This window comes from Mya arenaria, chromosome 5 (assembly GCF_026914265.1).
Source record: "Mya arenaria isolate MELC-2E11 chromosome 5, ASM2691426v1".
In the NCBI taxonomy this organism is placed as follows: Eukaryota; Metazoa; Mollusca; class Bivalvia; order Myida; family Myidae; genus Mya; species Mya arenaria.
The window spans coordinates 66,590,373-66,611,140 of NC_069126.1; the positions used below are offsets into that span (position 1 = coordinate 66,590,373).

Here is a 20,768-nt window from a genome sequence, read left to right on the forward strand (position 1 = left end):
ATACTGTGACAGCTCTTGTTTTATTTTGAATTGAAAGAAAACTAACAATGTTTGTACACCAAATACAAATTTTGATTAGCAAAAAATGGTCTATTCAATATATGCATTTAAATAAATCTAATCTCGATTGACCGGGCACATGTGAGTTTGGTTAGTGGGCATCAAGCCAGACAAGTGGGTTTTCTCCGGGTACTCCATTTCCCCCACAACACAAGAACGCACTTTCACACAACATCATGCCAACGAGAGTGATTAATATAAGTTATAATAGCTTGTTTCACAATCTTTGTAAAATTGAATAAGTTTAAACTAATAAATCTAATGAAAAGAACACAGTTATTAAGATAATTATTGTCAAAAATTATGAAAGTTTCGCTTTAAATATTTGAAAATATTCACTAAGATGCTTGCTGAATACAGCCCCAGTTTACACAAATATATATGTAGCAAAATAATGAAGCTATGACACTAAGATAGTTTTTCTACTAAAATCAGTCTTTTATTGTAACGGCCCGCTGGTATAAAGGATAAGGTTATATTATAGAAGTTTTTTCTTCTTTGATTTTCATTTTATTCAATGCTAGGAAATTGGACCTCTCAACTAGACCAACTCATAATCTAGACTGCACTGATTTTTATTTCTTTTACTGTTTTTTAGGCTCCATTCCCCTTTTAAGCACCGATCTTCAGGCAACCAAGTTACCACGGCCACTAACCACTCCCCTGTATCCAGCCATGTACATTGGCAACTTTGAGAGAGAGTACACTATAACTACACAAGGAAATAACCTCATTACCTTGGAGGTAAGGTTTAAGGGCGATGTAAATACTCATTCTTTTCAAATGTCAATCAGTTCTTGGACAAGGAGGACAAATCATTGCAGGTGTCAATCTGACCTTAGACAAATCTGACCTCGGACAATCTGACCTCGGAACAATCTGACCTCGCACAAATCTGACCTCGGACAATCTGACCTCAGACAATCTGACCTCAGACAAATCTGACCTCAGACAATCTGACTTGGATGAAACTGACCACGGACGAAACTGACCACGGAGGAATCTGACCTCGAACAAATCTGACCAATTTTATTATTAGCCAAATGCTGTCATGTATGTTGTACTATCAAAGAATACAGAGTAACATTTGTATACACATTCCATGGACCTTCATACTGACTATATGTTACACTGACACATTCCATGGACCTTTATACTGACTATAGGTTACACTGACACATTCCAAATTTAAAAATAAAAATAAAATGTTCATGTGTTTTTGGATCCTGTAATATTGTGTGAGTTCCTGTAAAATTTATCAAATTAATATATATATAATTATACTATTAACATTTGAAATGGAATAGCAAAATATAATGTAAATAATTTTATCATCTTTCCTGTTGGAATAATTATTTCATAATTTTGTGATACTAAAAGATATGACCTTCACACCAAAATGTTTACCAGAATTTCACCCACAATTACACTGTGAGTCTGATCTTAGGTTCTCCACCTAGACCTTTGCTGCTCCGACATCATATCAATCTTCGACAAAGACCACACCCTGCTGTCAACCCTGGGGTCAGACTCTGCCCCGGGGGTGATTCTCTCCACGGGAAATGTTGTGTACATTCGCATGGATCTTGAGGCCCACAGACAGTGTGGGGGAGCTCTGATACAGTATACACAAGGTCAGGTTTGCATACATGAACATTCTTCACATATTTGTACAGTCAATCTCTGTTGGCTCGAACTTGCTTGGCTTGAATTCCTTGTTAGCTTGAATTGGATGTGAAGGACATATTTCTATTTTTGCCGGTCCCAGGAAGTTTGAGTCAAGGGGGTTTGATTCTTTTTTATGAAAGTAATTAACTTTCGAGGCTGTGCAAAAAAGAAAGATTTATATTGTAAAATGTAACTATCGAGAATACCCTACTATAGATAATTTTATTCTTTAATGTGTAGTTAAGATACTTTGATCATATGTAATGTAGCAATGTTTATATATTACGCATTTGAAGAAAGAAAATATTTTATGGAAGCTAAGTTTTGAAATCATTACATGTCATTTTCAGTAGCTATTACATTGGTATTATATAAGTATGCTCTTGTGTTTGTGTATGGTCCGAAACTTCATTGGCTTGGATTGATGGCACAAGAGTTATCCCCAACTAACCAACTGATCAAATGAATTTTGATGAAATTTAAGCATATTTTAACAGGGTAAGCAGAAGAAGTGAAACATATTAAATATCAATTTCCATTTAAGAATGATATTTCATAAGGTCATGAAAAGCTGACTGTACCCTCAACAGTTGGTGAGCCTTCAAACAGAGGAGTTGTTTCCCCTTTCAGAGTCTGGCAGTTGAGAGATTAGTTTTCCTAGCTTTGGTATAGTGAAGAGTAATCCACACTTTTTCTCTGGTACAAATACATGAAATCTGAAGGGAACTGTTGAAAATTTATTTTAATACCAATGTCTGTTTTAGGAAGGGATATCACCATGTGTGGCAGCGGAGAGTATAATGCCCCTAGTATAGTCATGGAACACTGAAGAATTCTGCTTGTAGTGTTGAGCAATTTATTTTTTCGTTCCTGTATTAGCTTGTAACATAACAAAATCCAGTAGTGGAGAGTTTGCCTTTCCTGGTGTTAGTACCATGAAGAGTTGTCTCCCCTGGCACTATGAAGAGTTGTCCCCACCTGATGACATGAATTGGCTAGCATTTGTGATAGAAAATGTGCACAATTTAGCTTGTATAGATAAGATTTTCTGATGGTGTCCTGCCTCTATTTCAGGTTGTGACACAACTATGTCTGGTAGTGGAGAGTTTGCCTCCCCTGGTTATGGCACAATGAAGAGTTATCCCCACCTAACCACATGTAGATGGAGAATCGAGGCTCCCTCCGCAGACCGTAGTGTCACTGTCATCTTCAATGAGTTCAATATGCATTCATCTGACAATATAACAGTGGGTTTGACACTATTTTGTTATTCTGTCTTGATTTTTATTTGCTTTGTAGATTAATGTACACTATTTCAATATTGAAATTGATTTGTTTTAATTTAAGGGTTTCTTAAAATAATGCTTTTAGAAATCTTTGTTTATTTCCATTTTTTTAATTATAGCAAACACTGCTGAATGAAATATTGATGACTGCATTACATTATAATGTATAGTCATAACTTGAAGGTATACTCACTGTAGAATACAATGTTTGTTAACCCTTGGATTATTTCAGGTGACCTACTCTGACATGCACCAATTCAAAAACACAAGCACCGGGCTAAAAGGAATGTCCTTGACCTCTGATTCCTACATGCTGGTTGACATGGCAACCAGCGCCCTTGACAACGCACCTGGGTTCAAGGCTTCATTTTCACCAGGTTTGTGCATTTGTGATTTCTGTTTAGTTGATTTTATCAAGGCAAATGAGCTTATGAAAAATAAAATAGAACAATAGTTTTGTCTATTTCATTATGAGAATCTTCAAAACGCATAAATAGTTGTTAATATGTGTATGTGTTTCCAGTGTAACTTAAATAAGAATCAATATCAAAATATCTAATGGTATATTCTTGGTATTTAGGATGTCCAAGCCTCGAGTCTGAAGAGTACACCCTAGATACAACCAACTCTAACTATGGTGCCACAGTCCTTGTATCCTGTGCCTCGGGGTTCCTGTTCTCTGGCCGTTACAGTGGTCAGTCCTCTGTGACCTTGACCTGTGAGCTTGGGGGTCAGTGGAGTGATCCAGATTTGCCTATATGTACTCGTAAGTACAATCAAGTTTTGGTTTATCAGCAGCATAACATTCTTTTCGGCAGAAAGAATTTTGTTTATGAAGCTGATCCTTTTATCTGTATCTTGTTTGAATTTGTTTACTTTTCTACTCTTATTTTATGTATAAAAACTATAGTTGCATACAAGAATGTCCCTTCTTTCACCTTATAAACACTTTCTTTTACCTCTGCCATTTCTATGATGAACAGAATAGAAATTAGTTACAGTCTTCATTATAATACAGTTGTTCTTAATGCATGATGCAGGAAAACGACATAATTCTTATGCTCAAGTTCTGACAAAAGTGTAAATTTCACAATATCTTGGTCATGCAAAGTAGTTTTTTGCAAACAGTTTGCATGTTTTATTATTATACCACCAGAGGGGTATTGCGGATTCCCACAATTCCTGGAAAATGGTTACCTCGTGTCATCCTCGGGCGTCCTGGGTGGGGACACAGTAACGTATGCATGTAACCATGGCTACAACATGATAGGAAGTGCCACAGTCACCTGTCAGTCAAACAATTTGTGGGAGACCCTTCCCACATGTAATGGTAAGGATTGAAAAATATAATATGCAATCAAATAAGAGAATATGTCTTTGAACAGAAGGTGTACTCTTACTGTTGTTTTATAGACCACATTGGTTGTAGGAGAAACAAACAAAAAATCTAATTCAGTGTGGTGCTATTACTCTGTGTAATTCATACCTTTATTGCAAAATGTTGAAATAGTCTTGATCAGAGTCATGGGTGTGTTGTCTTGGAAACTTGAACTCTCGATGTAGCATTTCTTAAGATACACCAATCGTCTACAGTCATTGTAGATTAAAATTTGCTTCATGTATACCAATTTACAAACATTTGTTATTGTTATGGTTAATTTCTGGGAACTTCCAGAACCATTCCCATATTTCTATGGACTAAATACAACTCTTTGAATATGCCATAGATGTTAATGAACCTAATGAATATTTCAGCCATTGCCTGTCTAGCCCTGGACTTGATATTAGGAGGTGTGTACAATGTACGCATGAGAAACAAGGACGGCACACAACAAGGCAGTGTGGTACAGCTGGTATGTGATGTGCATGAGGAAATCATCGGACCATCTCTCGTGCAGTGTGATAATGGCACATGGGACTACTTACAGACACAGCAGCCATCTTGTAGAGGTGAGAACATTCAAATTTTAAAAGTCCAAAACTTTTTTTGTTAAAACTTAATATATTACATAAAAATATTAAAAGGTTTTTAGTTTTCATGCTGTATATTTCAATGTATCTATGTGTCATGGTTTACTTCTATGGGTGGAATAGTAGGAATTTTGAATTACATGTTCAAATGCCTAAGTACCTTATTTTAATACTTTGTTACAAGATGATACATGTAATTTATGAATGATTTTAGAGTCTTTTATCACTTTAGTCATAGTCTGTTGATTTTGGGTTCAGCAGACCTTTGTTCTTCCTACATGCTACAAAACTTGATTCTTTTTCTGCAATTTCCAGCAATTAAGTGCGAGACTCCAGTGGTTGTCAATGGTTACCTGTCACCTCCGAGGTACGGTTTCCAATATGTGGAGGGTGAAGATATTGAAGTTATATGTAAAGAAGGGTATCAGCTCAACAGCAATGCAACATTCTCATGCGGTGTGGACACTGTCCTGCCATTATGCCAGAGTAAGTACAAGTTTTGTTTTGGATTTGCCTTTTAAAGCTGCACTCTCACAGATTTACCGTTTTGACAACTTTTTTATATTTTTTTGTCTTTGAATGAGCCAATTTTTGGCATAAATATCTAAAAACCAGTGGTATATTGAGACTCATGACAAAAAATCAGATTGCAGTTTTTTATATTTCCATGGAAAATTAATGTTTTATAGCTAAAATACCTTACTAATACTTTAAGAAAATTGCATAAATCATCATTTTTTTGAACCTATGAAAACCTGTGATCTGATTTTTTGTCAGCAGTCTTATATCACTTGTTACCATGCATTTTTTGCAAAAATTAGCTTATTCGAAGACAAAAAATAAAAAAAAGTTGTCAAAACGCTCAATCTATGAGAGTGCAGCTTTAAGATGCATGTGTTTATAAGTGCCAGTTAAGGATCTTGTTAGAATTTTTTTGTTTAAATATTTATACATGTAGCCTATTACACTGGCACTCACTAGTATAAGGTAGCACAATTTTTGATAGCACTAGAACTTATTAAGTTAGTCAGTGGGTTGAATGATAATCTTTGTAAATTGTAAATACCCTTCTTGTAAAAAAATGTATATAACAACCTTTGGAATAAAACTAGACAAAAATTTCTGAACAACATTAAATTAGCTCTGCAACGCGATTTGCAATCACATTTATAAATACATATAACTAGATTATTGTACCTATTCCAGAAAAACAATGTAGCTTAGCATCCTACCCCAATGTTGTGCCGTCTGATGGATCCAGCCAAACAATGTATCACTATGGAGACACGGTGTCGGTGACATGTTCCTATGACTATGTTCTCGCAAATGTCGACCTGACAGACATGAATATATCTTGTCTCTACACTGGACAGTGGGATATACAGCCAACTTGCAAGAGTAAGACTTTGTATTTACATATTAAGATCATTATTATTTTTCAGACATATTATATAACGCTCTTGCTAAATTATTGGATGGAATTAAAGCTGCACTCTCACAAATTGACAGTTTTGACAGTTAATTAATTTTTGTCTCATTTTTTTTAGTTTTTGTCTCAGAATCAGCTGATTTTTGAATCAATGCCTTCATATAAGAAAGCTCACAATAGAACAGATCTGAATCGTTTGGGAAACTGCCAAAAGTTCCATTAATTTATGCGTGAGTAATGCTTTTAGCCATGTAACATTAATTCTCGAACGTAAACATGAAAATCTTAGATCTGATCTTTTGTCAGCAATCTTGTATCAGTGGTTTCAAGACATTTACTAAAAATTGGCTCATCCTTAGACTATATAAAAGAAGTTGTCAAAACAGTCAATCTGTAATAGTGCAACTTTAAGGTATGGAACTTTTGCCGGGTCGCTTAAGATCATTATAACCCCGCTGAATTTACATCCATGCGCCAGTCACACAGTTCCAGAGCATATCTCCAAAAGAACTTATCTCCAAAAGAACTTAAGGTGGAACGCGACTATGATTTTTTTTTCGAGTTACTGTCTGAAAATTGGTATACGAATAGAAGAGCATATGCCCAGTTAGGAACTGTTTTTACTTTTTCAATATTCGGAACAATTTTGAATCTACGAGTCTTCAAAATATGCCACTGACGTCAATTTTGAGACGTCTGTCATATTTTTGCGTTCCAGCTACAATAACTGATATTTTCATCAATTCTTCGTTTACAGCTATGAAATTTCAACGCCAAGTGCGTCTTGTGAAACAATCACGCTCATATATTTTTCTTTCTCTTGTTGAACGTTATTGTTTCTAAATTCGTCTATAACGTCATTTTTCGCGGGAAAAACGGCGTCGTGTTTCGCTGAAAAAAGTGCGCCTTTCTTTAATTCTTGAAAAAACTGCTCGTTTAATTTTTGATTTTTTTAAATACATGTATTCAATGTTTTATTACAAATCGCCTGATATCAAGAAAAGGGTACCTCACCGACTTCGTTTTTGCGCAGTATCAAATAATCTAACCCCTATGCATGCTCTTTTTCATTACGTATTGTTATAAAACGTTTAGCATGACGTAAATCGAACTATTATTTACGCTAATTAGAGCTTAGTTTTGAATAAACCACTGACCAATAACATATAACAGTTGTTGTTAATTTTAATTTAATTGATAATTCAACATTGTTTTCTTCTGTTGAATTCCGAATAATTAACATTATTAAATCATTAAAGCACTAATTATAAATGAACTATAGTTAAAGTGACATGCTTATCCAATATCCATGCATAAACATGTATAACAAGATCAATTTTGTCTAATAAAACTAACTTCTTACTCAATTATGCATTTATGGAAAATATTAATTACTGGTTACAAGATTTTAACCGCGTGTTTCATAACAGAATGCGCAAAAAAATTAAATGATTGGTGAATGCTAAAATATTGACTGTGTCTACTAATAATGAAAAAAATACCATGTTTTGTGCTCATTTTTTCAAGTCAACTCGGTATTTCTCATAAGAATCTTTGTTTTTGACCAGTTTTCTGCAACCAAGCATCAGATCACACACGACCTTACTATCATTGAAGTCTAGCATACTTATTTTATTTGCATGTAGAATATAAGCTTTTTATTTATACTTATATATAGCTATATCCTACCCATATAAATATTTTGACACCAATATGCTATAATTTTAAACTGTACTATCATTGTATATAATATTATTTATGTTCTACGTCTATCAATGTTTGGATATATTATGAACATGTACAGTCATGGGGAAAATAAAGATATTGAGTTGAGTTGAGATGGGAGAGTAAGTGTGCATCTTTAAATAGTTTGAATAAGCTCATTTTGTTATGGGTTGTTATAGCTTACATACAAACACACGCACAAAACGTACAATAAATTCACGTACGCAAGCACGCACCACACGCATGCATATATGCGCACGCACTCGCGCACACGCACACACACACACACACACATGCGCGAGCGCGTGCACACACACACACACTCACACACACGCTCTCACGCATATGTACGCTCTCACACGCAGGCATGTATGCACACACGCTCGCGCGCACACACACACACACATGCGGGATAAGGTAGCTACGAGTATGTGGGCGTATACGTGCGTTCGTGTGATTGCATTTGTGTGAACTATAACAACCCTTAATAAGATGAGATAAAAGAAACAATTCAATGTGATCATTTACAATCAGTGCAAACACTCGTATTAAACACAAATACGATTTACCACAACTAATACTTTTGTTTAATATGCCTTTAAGAATAAATACATATCGAAAACAATGGTTCTTATGAAGAAGTTTAATTTGAAAGAAAAATGAGACCATAGTAAATCCTTTAGCATTCACCAAAAAAAAATTAATCATTTTTGCGCTTTCTACTTTTAAATAAACAGTTACAGGCTTGTAATCAGTGAATAATATTTTGTATGAGTTAATTATTTAGTAAGAAGTAAGGGTTTATCAGTCAAAATAAATGTTTGTTATACATGTGGAATATTGATTTTGAATAAGAGTTTCACTTTAAAACTTTATTGTGTTTTAAGTTAACGCCGATGTAACATTCAATTTTGACCCCGTTATATATTGACCACATGAGTCATTTTCTTTCAGTTCAAAGAATGACATTTTTTAACGTCAAGAACTGACCATCCCCCACCCCTCCCCAAACCGTTGCGTAACAAATGACCCTCGTTGAAAATGTTCAAGAGTTATATTCACTACCAAACTTAGTCAATAATATCGTTACCCCTATTAGTGGAATTTATTAATTGTATATGTTTTTATTCAACGATAACGGATTGACTACATCAAACTTAGATTCAAAACACTGAACTCTATAGTCGCGTATATAATAGATCTGTATACTATTACATTTTTCTCCGATAGTGACATACAGAAGAAAACTTGGATGATTTTAAGGGGGGGGGGGGGGTTTGGTTTGGTTTGATAGTTATATTTTGTGTATGAAGTTTAGAGCCTTATAACTGAATATATAACTGCAGATCTCTACTGATACTTATTAAAGAAATTGGTAACTAATAAAGTAGTAGAACCGTTTATTGTTGCGTTATTACTGTAGATGTATATATATAAAAAAAAAACACTAATCAGCATAGTCACAGCTCATAGCATAGTGACTGGAACGATTATTGATGTGTATTATCAAAATATTATAATTCGGCAAATGAGATTGCTTAATAATTAAGAAAGCCTCTCATTAAAATAGCCGCCAGATTTAAGTCAATGATTTATAAAGCTGGTTATTCAGCGCTCGTCTTGTGTGGAATTAGATATTTTGTACAACAACAATAACAAATATCCCTAACACAAAACTGATCAGACACTCCAAGATTTCTAATCTTTCCATTTAATAAACAAAAACAATTCGATTAACGTCATGCTAAACGTTTAAATACACTACGTATTGAACAGAAACAGGTATAGGGAATAGATTATTTGATACTGCGCAAAAACGAAGTCGGTGAGGTACCCTTTTCTTGATATCAGGCGATTTGTAATAAAACATTGAATACATGTATTTAAAAAAATCAAGTATTAAACGAGCAGTTTTTTTAAGAATTAAAGAAATGCGCACTTTTTTCAGCGAAACACGACGCCGTTTTTCCCGCGAAAAATGACGTTATAGACGAATTTAGAAACAATAACGTTCAACAAAAGAAAGAAAAATATATGAGCGTGAACGTTTTCACAAGACGCACTTGGCGTTGAAATTTCATAGCTGTAAACGAAGAATTGATGAAAATATCGGTTATTGTAGCTGGAACACAAAAATTGACGTCAGTGGCATATTTTGAATACTCGTAGATTCAAAATTGTTCCGAATATTGAAAAAGTATTTAAACAGTTCCTAACTGGGCGTATGCTCTTCTATTCGTATACCAATTTTCAGACAGTAACTCGAAAAAAAATTCATAGTCGCGTTCCACCTTAAGCAATCAAATAAAACAAACGCACAACCACAATTAATATCTTGTGTAACATTTTTATTCAGTAGAGTTTTTGATTGTCAGTAAGTAAGAATTTATACTTTAAAGGTGCACTCTTACCTATATTCCATTTTTACAACTTTTGTATTTTTTGTCTTGGAAAGAGCAAATTTTTGCGTAAATATCTGCAAACCAATGCTATATGATTGCTGACAAAAGATCAGATCGCAGATTTTTATATTTCTGTTAAAAAATTATGGGTTAAGAAAAAATGCAAAATACATCCATTTTTTAACTTAAATATAAAAATCTATGATCTAGTTTTTGTCAGCAGTCTTATATAACTGGTTTCCATTGATTTTTGCAAAAATTCGCTTGTTCCAAGACAAAAAATAAAAAAGTTGTCAAAACGTTCAAACTGTGAGAGTGCAGTTTTAAAACAATATAGAGGTTACATAATCTCACTAATCGTTCTAACAGGGATTCTGAATGTGCAAGGTAGTGCAATGGGAAGTGTTTGTAGGCTGTGATGGTGTAGGATAAGTGTCCGCTTCTTTTCTAGAATGCTATTCTTTTACATGGGACTACTTTCAGATTAATAGTTTTGATATTTTAAAATCTAATGCTTGGGGCATGCTTATAATGCAATTCTCGAAAGTTCAATATGTGGCAGCATTGCTGTTTTGTTTGCTAATACATATTCCAAGATCGGTTTACTTTGTTAAAACCCTTTAAATACCAAAACATCTGTGAAAAACAAAATCAAATATTTTGCAGGTCCTGTTATCTTGTTCCAACTGAAAACAGACAATAACTGTTTGAAAAATTAAAACCATTGAATTAAGTATTACTTTTTAACTAAAATACAAAATTATCTTCTTCAGGGATGGACTGTATCCAGCCATACATCGTGAAGGGCAGTGTATATTCTCCACAATTCCCCTGTACGGCGTACAACTGCAGCTTCACGTTCTCCTGCTCGGATCGCTATGTTCTGGAGGGTTACAGTTCCAGTAATGACAGGGTCGTCAGGTGCGGGGCTGTCAATGATGGTCTGTGGGATTTTGGAGAGCTTCGATGTTTAGGTGAGTGGTATTGTAACGCAATGATTTGCACTATGACTTTTTTATTCTATTTAACTATGTTTCTGATTAAAAATATTTGAGTTACAGTAAATCATACACTTTTTGAATCTCAAGCATAACAAAATCTACCATTTTACGGACTCTGTGCTTTAAGGAAAGTAAAATAAGTAAAACATTTCAGTTTAGATCCTTTTATTATGATAGAAATGTGTAGGTACATTCAGAGCTTACATGATGTTTATCAGTGGATTTAAGTAGCTAGAATTTGTTGTCTGTTGCAACGCTTTAAAGTTGCACATTTTGTTGTTCAAATATGGCACAAATAAGTGATTTTTAGCTCACCTGAGCACAAAGTGCTGAAGGTGAGCTATTGTGATCGGTCTATGTCCGGCGTCTGTCTTCCGTCTTCCGTCAACAATTGGTTATAATCATCATCTTCTCTTAAACCGCTTAGACAATTTTAATGAAACTTCATAGGAATGATTCTTGGTTGGTGCTTTTTCAAAATTGTTCAAAGAAATGAATTCCATGCAGAACTCGGGTTGCCATGGCAACCTAAAGGAAATGCGTCAACAATTGGTTATAATCATCATCTTCTCCTAAACCGCTTGGACAATTTTAATGAAACTTCATAGGAATGATCCTTAGCTGGTGCCTTTTCAAAATTGTTCAAAGAAATGAGTTCCATGCAGAACTCTGGTTGCCATGGCAACCTAAAGGAAAAACTACAAAACTGTTTTTGGCAAATACTATGAGGCCTAGTGCTTAAATATTTGAAATGTCACATTGTATATTGGTTATCTACCATGTTTATTCAAATTATGCCCTGGAGAAAATTCGGCCTCACCCCATGGGTTACAAGTTCACTATAAATGCATTTTGCTAAAATCTGATAGTTATGTAAAGTTTACTCTTGAAGCAAGGACAACAAGTCTTGCTATATGGTCTCCCTTTCTGTTGGATATTGCACTACTTTCTATATTTAGTAACAAGGGAATAGATTTAAAATTTTCAACATAGTCATTTCTAAGGAAATTATTGTTCTTTTTTTAGGTTCATAGATTCAATTAATTATGTCTCCCCCATAATGGGGAGTCGTATTGTTTTTGCCCTGTCCGTCAGTCCGTCTGGCCATCAGTCTATACGTCACACTTCGTTTCCGCTCAATAACTAAAAAATTGGTTGCACCCAGGAACTTCATACTTGGAATGCTAGTTGGTCATGACTAGTAGATGACCTTATTGATTTTGAGATCACTAGGTCAAAGGTCAAGGTTGCTGTGACCTTGAGGCGAAAAAAGGGTTTCCGCTCAATAACTAAAGATCCTTTGGGTCCAGGAACTTAGTATTCTAGTTGGTCATGACTAGTAGATGACCCATATTGATTTTGAGATCAAAAGGTCAGAGGTCAAGGTTGCCTTCAGGTAAAAAATGATATGTTGGCGGTGACCTTAAGCTTAAAAATGGTTTCTGCTCAATAACTAAAGAACGCTTGTACCCATGAACTTCATACTTGGTATTCTAGTTGGTCATGACTAGTAAATGACTCCTGTTGATTTTGAGATCAGTAGGTCAAAGGTCAAGGTCACCGTGACCTTGAGGTGAAGAAACGGTTTCCGCTCAATAACTAAAGAATGCTTGCACCCATTAACTTCATACTTGGTATGCAAATTGGTCATGACTATCAGATGACCCCTATAGAGTTTAAGATCACTAGGTCAAAGGTCAAGGTTATTTTGACCTTGAGGTGAAAAAATGGTTTCCGCTCAATAACAAAAGACCCTTTGGGTCCAGGAACTTAATACTTAGTATGCTTGTTGTTCATGACTAGTAGATGACCCCTATTGATTTTGAAATCAAAAAGTCAGAGGTCATGGTTACCTTCAGGTAAAAAACAGTTGGCAGTGACCTTTAGCTTAAAAATGGTTTCTGCTCAATAACTAAAGAACGCTTGTACCCAGGAACTTCATACTTGGTATGCTAATTGGTCATGGCAAGTAGATGACTCCTATTGATTTTTAGTTCAGTAGGTCAAAGGTCAAGGTCACCATGACCTTGAGGTGAAGAAACGGTTTCCGCTCAATAACTTAAGAACGCTTGCACCCAAGAACTTTGGTATGCTAGTTGGTCATGACTAGTAAATGAACCCTATTGATTTTGAGATCAGTAGGTCAAAGGTCAAGGTCACCATGACCTTGAGGTGAAGAAACAGTTTCTGCTCAATAACTAAAGAACGCTTGCACCCAGGAACTTTGTACTTGGTATGCTACTTGGTCATGACTAGTAGATGAACCCTATTGATTTTGAGATCAGTAGGTCAAAGGTCAAGGTCGCCTTGACCTTGAGATTAAGAAACGGTTACTGCTCAGTAACTAAAGGACGCTTGCACCCAGGAACTTCATACTTGGTATGCAAGTTGGTAATGACTAGTAGATGACCCCTTTTGATTTTGTGAGCAGTCAGTCAGTCAGTCAGTCGTTCAGTCTGTACGTCACACTTCATTTCCCCTCAATAAATAAAGAACGCTTGCACCCTGGAACTTCATACTTGGTATGCTTGTTGGTCACAACTAGTAGATGACCCCTTTTGATTTTGAGATCAGTAGATCAAATGTCAAGGTTGCAGTAGATATTCACTATTTAATACGGGTGAATAAACCAAACTTCACTGTTTTTGTTCGCTCCAGTCCAAAATTACAAATTTCATGTTCAACATTTATTTTTTCTCAGATACAACAACACAATAGGGGAGACAAGTGCTTTTTCAAAAAAGCAATCTCTAGTTATTATACACTTTATTCTTAAGAAGAAATTTCATTTTTAATTAATGATAAATTTAATAATCAGACTTTTCCATTGAACTTCATGTAGATTATTGTAAACTTCATATAGATTATTCTAAGCTACAATCTTATCTTTTGTGTTGATAGTGAATACGCCTTATATAAAGAAGAATTTGATTCTAAAAATTTGAAGGAAGGTGATGTTGTCCTAGATGGAAGGAGAGATAATATTAGTTGAGGGTACTGATAAGTGATTTTTAGAGCTTAAGGTAGTTTATTAATTTTATTGGATGGTGTACTGTTTGTTGTTATATATAGTTTTGTCAGTGTGCAGGCAATTGAACTAAGTCCTGTCAGTGTGCAGGCAACTGAAAAAAGTCCTGTCAGTGTGCACTCATCTGTATCAAATGCTGTCAGTGTGCAGTCAATTATTAAGTCCTATCAGTGTGCAGACAACTGAACAAAGTCCTGTCTGTGTGCTGGTATGAGAATCATATTTTGTTAGTGTGCAGTCAATCATCAAGTCCTGTCAGAGTGCAGGCAACTGAATAAAGTCCTGTCAGTTTGCAGTCAATCACCAAGTCCTGTCAGTGTGCAGGAAACTGTGACAAGTCCTGTCATTGTGCAGGCAGCATGTTTGACCAGTATGTTTTTCAATATTATTTGAGAACAAATATCAAGCTATATTGATTACAAAGGATAAACTCTTTTACTCAGGTGAGCAATTTAGGGCCATCATGGCCCTCTTGTTTTGGTGAAATATTCATTTTTCTCTTTCAAACAATGCATGAGTGAATATAATAAATCAAAATGAAAGTATTTTTTGATGGTTTTACATAACCAGCAGTTCTTTCTTACCATATGATGTATAACCGTCACAGGTGGCCAGTGTCGGGATCCTGGTTACCCTGCCAGCGGCCATCTTGTCGGAAACAGCTTTCTTGAGGGTTCAGATGTCACTTTTGAATGTGATGATGTGGGATATGCGCCTTTTGAGAAAAGAGATGGGGTTAATTACACATCACAGGGCATGACTTGTGTGTATGACCCCACACATGGTATGACCTGGAGGGGGATCATGCCGGAATGTAAAGGTGAGACTGATTTACATTTTTTGTTGTATCATCTGCAAAACATGGTAGAGTTTTGTCTCCAGTGAGGCATGGCAGAGTTGTTTCTCCTGTTCAGTATGGCAGTGTTTTGTCACCTGTTAAGCATGGCAGGGTTGTGTCACCTGTTAAGGGTGGCTGAGTTGTTTCTCCTGTTAAGCATGGCAGAGTTGTGTCACCTGTTAAGCATAGCAAAGTTGTGTCACCTGTTATGCATGGCAGAGTTGTGTCACCTGTTAAGCATGGCAGAGTTGTGTCACCTGTTAAGCATGGCAGAGTTGTGTCACCTGTTACGCATGGTAGAGTTGTGTCACCTGTTAAGCATGATAGTAAGAAAATTGGCTTTGTATCATTAGTTTGATATTTACTTGAGGTAGAGTCCCCAAACTATGTGTGCACAGTGACCAAGGTCAGTAGATAACCCTGTGGCGTTTGGGATTAGTAGGTCAAGGGTGATGGTAATATTTCTAAGAAAAACATAACTTTTGAATGGCTTAAAAAGTCCTAAAATGATGTATGCACAATGATCAAGGTTAGTGAATGGTCAGTAAATGACCCTATTTCAGTAGTTTAAATATCTTTAGAAAAACTGTTTTCATTTTATACATGTATGATCCTTAATTAGGTCATCAAACATAGTAACTTTAGTGAAAATGACCCTACAATGACCCATATTTATTTTGAGGTCAAAGATCAAAGTTGTTGAGTTAAAATTGGTATTACATTTGGTTTGACACATCATTACATTATTATCTGATGCTATTTTTAGCTCGACTATTCGAAGAATAAGGAGAGCTATACTACTCACCCAAGCATCTGCGTCGGCGTCACACCTTGGTTAAGGTTTTGCATGTAACCACATTTTAGTCAATATTCTAGCAAATACATCATGTATTACATTGAAATTTAGATATACATATTCCCACCTATCAAACCTACTAAATTAATGAAGTTAGATAACACTTTTTGAATATAATGCTAATTATGGGCGTTTATTATTTGACTTGGAAATTCTGGTTAAGGTTTTGCATGTAACCACATTTTAGTCACTATCTCAGCAAATACATCATGTATTGCATTGAAACTTTAGATATGTATTTCCAACTATCTAACCTTCTAAATGAATGAAGTTAGATATATGCAAATTATGGGCCTTTATTATTTGACTTGGAAATTCTGGTTAAGGTTTTGCATGTATGCACACATAGGTTAATATATCAGCAACTACTTCATGTATTTCATTGAGACTTTATATAATGGTACTCAACCATCCAATCTACTTAAATAACCAAGTAAGATAACTCTAGTTTGCTTTAACTTCAAATTATAGACCTTTTTTATTTGACAAAGAAATTCGAATACATCATGTATTGCATTGAAACTTTATACACAGGCTCCCAACCATTCAACCTTCTTACTAAATCAGGAAAGATAACTCTATCTTGCATATTATATAATTTTTGCCCCTTTATTATGCGACTTAGAAATTCTGGTTAAGGTTTTGCATGTTAGCACACATAGGATAATATCTCAGCAACTACTTGATGTATTGCATTGAGACTTTATACAATTGTACTCAACCACCCAACCTACTTGAAATAGCCAAGTAAGATAACTGTATTTTGCAATTAATGGCCTTTTATTATTGGACTTGGTTAAAATTTTGCATGCAACAACATTTCTATTAATATCTAGGCAAATACATCATGTATTGCATTGAAATCTTATTTAATTTTACACTGATCCATGTTTCGCCAAATTTTTTCAATCCTTACACTTAAAAGCTGCAGAATAGTTGAGCGCTCTGTCTCTGTTGTTATATATGTATAATCTGACATCAGGGGCAGTGATTACGAACAGTCTCAAGTCTGAGTTCAGACTCGAGACTCATTATGAAAAAACTTCATTTCATTGTAACTTTCCTTCTATCAGAGTATTGATGGTAAAATTTGTTGAAATATATTAATAATTGAATGTTTTACCTTTATTTACATACATTTTTTGTAAAAGAAATGAAATAAATATGTTTCTTTATAAAAATGCTTTTCTGAGTCTGAGTCTAGACTTGGACTTGAGACTGTTCGTAATCATGGCCCCAGGCATTCTTGAATTTGGATCATGCTGGAATATATTGGTACGTGTAATATTTATTTGCAGTTTGTATGTAGCTAGAATTCCTTTAAAATTTTGTGTATGATCACACACATTGTATGACTTGGATGACAGTGAGACTTATCCATGAAGAAGTTTTACTCAATTATAATATATACGACAAATATGATCAAATTAGGACAATACGACCTATGATTCAATCATTCAATACATGTATACCATGCAGGTCATATATTGCAATAAGGATGGATGAATAATGAACCATTATTGATTAAATTATAGGTAATAATATGTTTTGTACATTAAGCATTTATAAAACTGAATATTGCAACTGAATATGTTAAATTATTAATCTGATAAAAAGATAACTGGGCCTAAAATTTTAATATGATCTCACTTATAATATATAACATTTCGGAATATGATTATGTTTATAATAATTATTTGTATACATTGTGTATAACAAGATGTTTTGACAGTGGTAACATTGATATTACTTATGCCATTATATAATTTTTGAAAATATTGATAATCTGAACAAGTTATGTTTGTCTGTATTGTTTTGCATGATATTTTTGGTAACTTTTATGATCATGGAGTGACGTTTATAACTGTTGTGCTTTTCAGACAATCAGGAACCAGTCATCTACAACTGCCAGAATGATCAGAGGATACGTACCCTGATGTTAAAGCCGAGCAACTATCTGTCCAGTCAGATTGAGCCATTTCCTGGGGACAATACAGGGATTAAGGTAAGGGTTTGTGTCATTGCAAACAATGGCTCTCATTTAGTTGTAACCTCAACTATTGATGATGAAGGCCCTAATGATGAGCATTCATTCATTTGCTAAATTAAAAGGTAACTATTACCCTACATTGAAATGTTTATTATTTTCCAAGAAACAAAATTTGAACCTGACAAATGTCAATGTTTGAACAATGATGTCACAAAATCGTGTGATAACCTAAAATAAAAATTCAGTTACAATTAAGGACCTTGTGTGATTTAGGCAATGACAGCAATCACTGAACATATCTTTAGGTGTGGCACTTGAGTGTGGACAACTTCCGCCTGAACCAGCCACTGGACGTAGCTACATCTGTGTTGTACAAGGCTGAGGACTTTGAAGGGAACGTGGCTCGTTGCTGGATAACAGTCACCATACCTGGTAAGTGTGTGGTTAGATAGGGATTGTTTTTAAGATTGAGTGATGACTCAACATTAAGCAAGAGAACAACATATTAAAAACATTTGCATATAATCCATTTTATAACCCTGTTCATAGACTATTATAGTTTCACCATGCAGAATACAGGTAGGCAGCTGAGGGCTGCCCAGTCTGTGGTCTGATCAATTACTTTAGAAGCATTTGTCCATAATATCTCAGAAATGTTCGATGATAACCAGGCACATCGCTCAAATTAAAGCTCTTTGAATATAGAAATTACCCAAAATTAGTCTTACACATAGTCTTTTTTCATAGTTGTGATCACAGTTGTTGAGAAATAAAGCTTAAAAAGGTGCTTTTAAGAACATGATTAAGCAAATTGATAGTCTTTTATTTTTTGTACATATTTCTTTTTGAACTTCAGATAGAGTCATTTTACATATTTTTGTAATAAATTCTCTAAATATTTTCTTAGAATCAATTGAATGTTCAAATGATGATATCGCAACCTTGGACCCCATCACATCAGCAACGATCTTCACTGGAAACGACCAATCATATTTTACTCAGAAGCGAGGGGATGTCAATGTGACCTTTGTCCCGGAGTTTGTGAGCATTCCGGCGAATAGCTCGGCCCTGCGAACTGCATATGAGATACAAGTTACTTCAAGGGACCAGGATGGACTGATTGTTGACACATGTACTCTGCAGTTTCGGCCAAGAGGTTGGTTTGCCAAATAAGTAAAAATGTAAATTTGCTGATAAAACAATGTACTTATAGCGACAACTTATATAATGACCAATTATTGATTGATTACAATGATTGATTAAGTGATCAAACAACTTTAAAATAACAAAGATGATCAAATAAGAGAAAAGGTCAATATTCCACAAACCTGTTCAAGTAAACAATGTGATTACATATTTAAATATGAACAAGAACAGCTGAAACATTTGACTCAAATCTTGTTAGAATTAAGCTGATTGAAATTGCATCCATTAAACCTTCAGAGTAGTAACATCTTGATGACGTTAACATTGTTGTTACTTTTAACAATGTTCTGAACAATTGGCCCATAATGTAAAGTAAAAAAGATTGAAAGCTTAAATATCTAACTTTTAAACTTATAGCTATAATTTCAATCTGATTGAAACAATGTTTCTCGGTTTGTCCTTTGATATAAAAAATGAACATTAAAAAAGCTTGAAATGGAGAAATGTTTTTTATGAATAACTTTATTGACTTTTCCAGCCCCAACCTGTGCTGTCTGGCAACTTCACATTCCAAATGGCAATAAATCATGCATCAATACATTTAATGGTGTACAGTGTAGCATCTTCTGTAACTCAGGTTTTGTTTTCATGGAAAATGACCAGACTTCTGTAATAATAGTCACATGTAACGAGACAACGGGATGGAACAGGGACCCCCCTGTCTGTGGTATGCACATCTTTTTTTAGTATTGGTTTACAACCATCTTTATAAGATATAATGCAGTGTAGCACTTCATTTCAATTTAAACTCATTTGGTGAACTTTGTAGACAGAAATCTCTCTTATGTGTATTTTGTGTCATGATCTGATTGGAGTCCTCACACTTTTTATGCACATTGGCCCTTGTCACTAGATGACCCATATTGATTTTGGGTCAGTAGGTCAAAGATCAAGCTTATGGTGACCTTTACAAGAAAAATGATGCTGGAGCTGCCGAGAGACTTCTAGTTTATTTCAGCTTTTTAATAATAGTGCATTTCTTTATTTGCTTGAGAGATTCCATGTAATAGTTTGTTTAATAATTGAAATGTATGTGCTTCTATTTTCAGCCTCCTATACAGAGAGCTACCTGATCTATGCTGCCGGATACACGTTCAAGTACAATATGGAGCAAAGTGTCACTGATGCTGCAGGTATGTGCACAGTTATTTACATGTATGTCAAAAGTCAAATGTTGATAATAAATGAGTTATACAGTTCTATTTTAATTGTCTGCAAAACAAACATGCTTAACAATAAGATCCAATTGAAAAATGATGAGATATTTATTTAAATACTATTCAAAGTTGTTTTGAATGATTGCACCAT

General features: G+C 34.7%; 1 protein-coding gene across 3 annotated transcripts in view; it reads left to right on the top strand.

Moving 5' to 3' along the window:
* Positions 1-20,768, top strand: part of LOC128234798 (uncharacterized) — a 78,209-nt gene that overhangs the window by 19,172 nt on the left and 38,269 nt on the right. For 2 of the 3 annotated variants that reach the window (XM_052949318.1, XM_052949319.1), the window contains exons 11-27: positions 659-804; positions 1,508-1,694; positions 2,803-2,975; positions 3,247-3,391; positions 3,595-3,780; positions 4,171-4,344; positions 4,770-4,964; positions 5,301-5,471; positions 6,192-6,383; positions 10,496-10,513; positions 11,315-11,515; positions 15,178-15,390; positions 18,145-18,269; positions 18,560-18,686; positions 19,162-19,410; positions 19,939-20,127; positions 20,510-20,593. In XM_052949318.1, coding sequence (XP_052805278.1) covers positions 659-804; positions 1,508-1,694; positions 2,803-2,975; positions 3,247-3,391; positions 3,595-3,780; positions 4,171-4,344; positions 4,770-4,964; positions 5,301-5,471; positions 6,192-6,383; positions 10,496-10,513; positions 11,315-11,515; positions 15,178-15,390; positions 18,145-18,269; positions 18,560-18,686; positions 19,162-19,410; positions 19,939-20,127; positions 20,510-20,593 — 2,775 coding nt within the window. The remainder of the gene's footprint in view (positions 1-658; positions 805-1,507; positions 1,695-2,802; positions 2,976-3,246; positions 3,392-3,594; positions 3,781-4,170; positions 4,345-4,769; positions 4,965-5,300; positions 5,472-6,191; positions 6,384-10,495; positions 10,514-11,314; positions 11,516-15,177; positions 15,391-18,144; positions 18,270-18,559; positions 18,687-19,161; positions 19,411-19,938; positions 20,128-20,509; positions 20,594-20,768) is intronic. The other variant, XM_052949320.1, reaches the window with a different exon arrangement.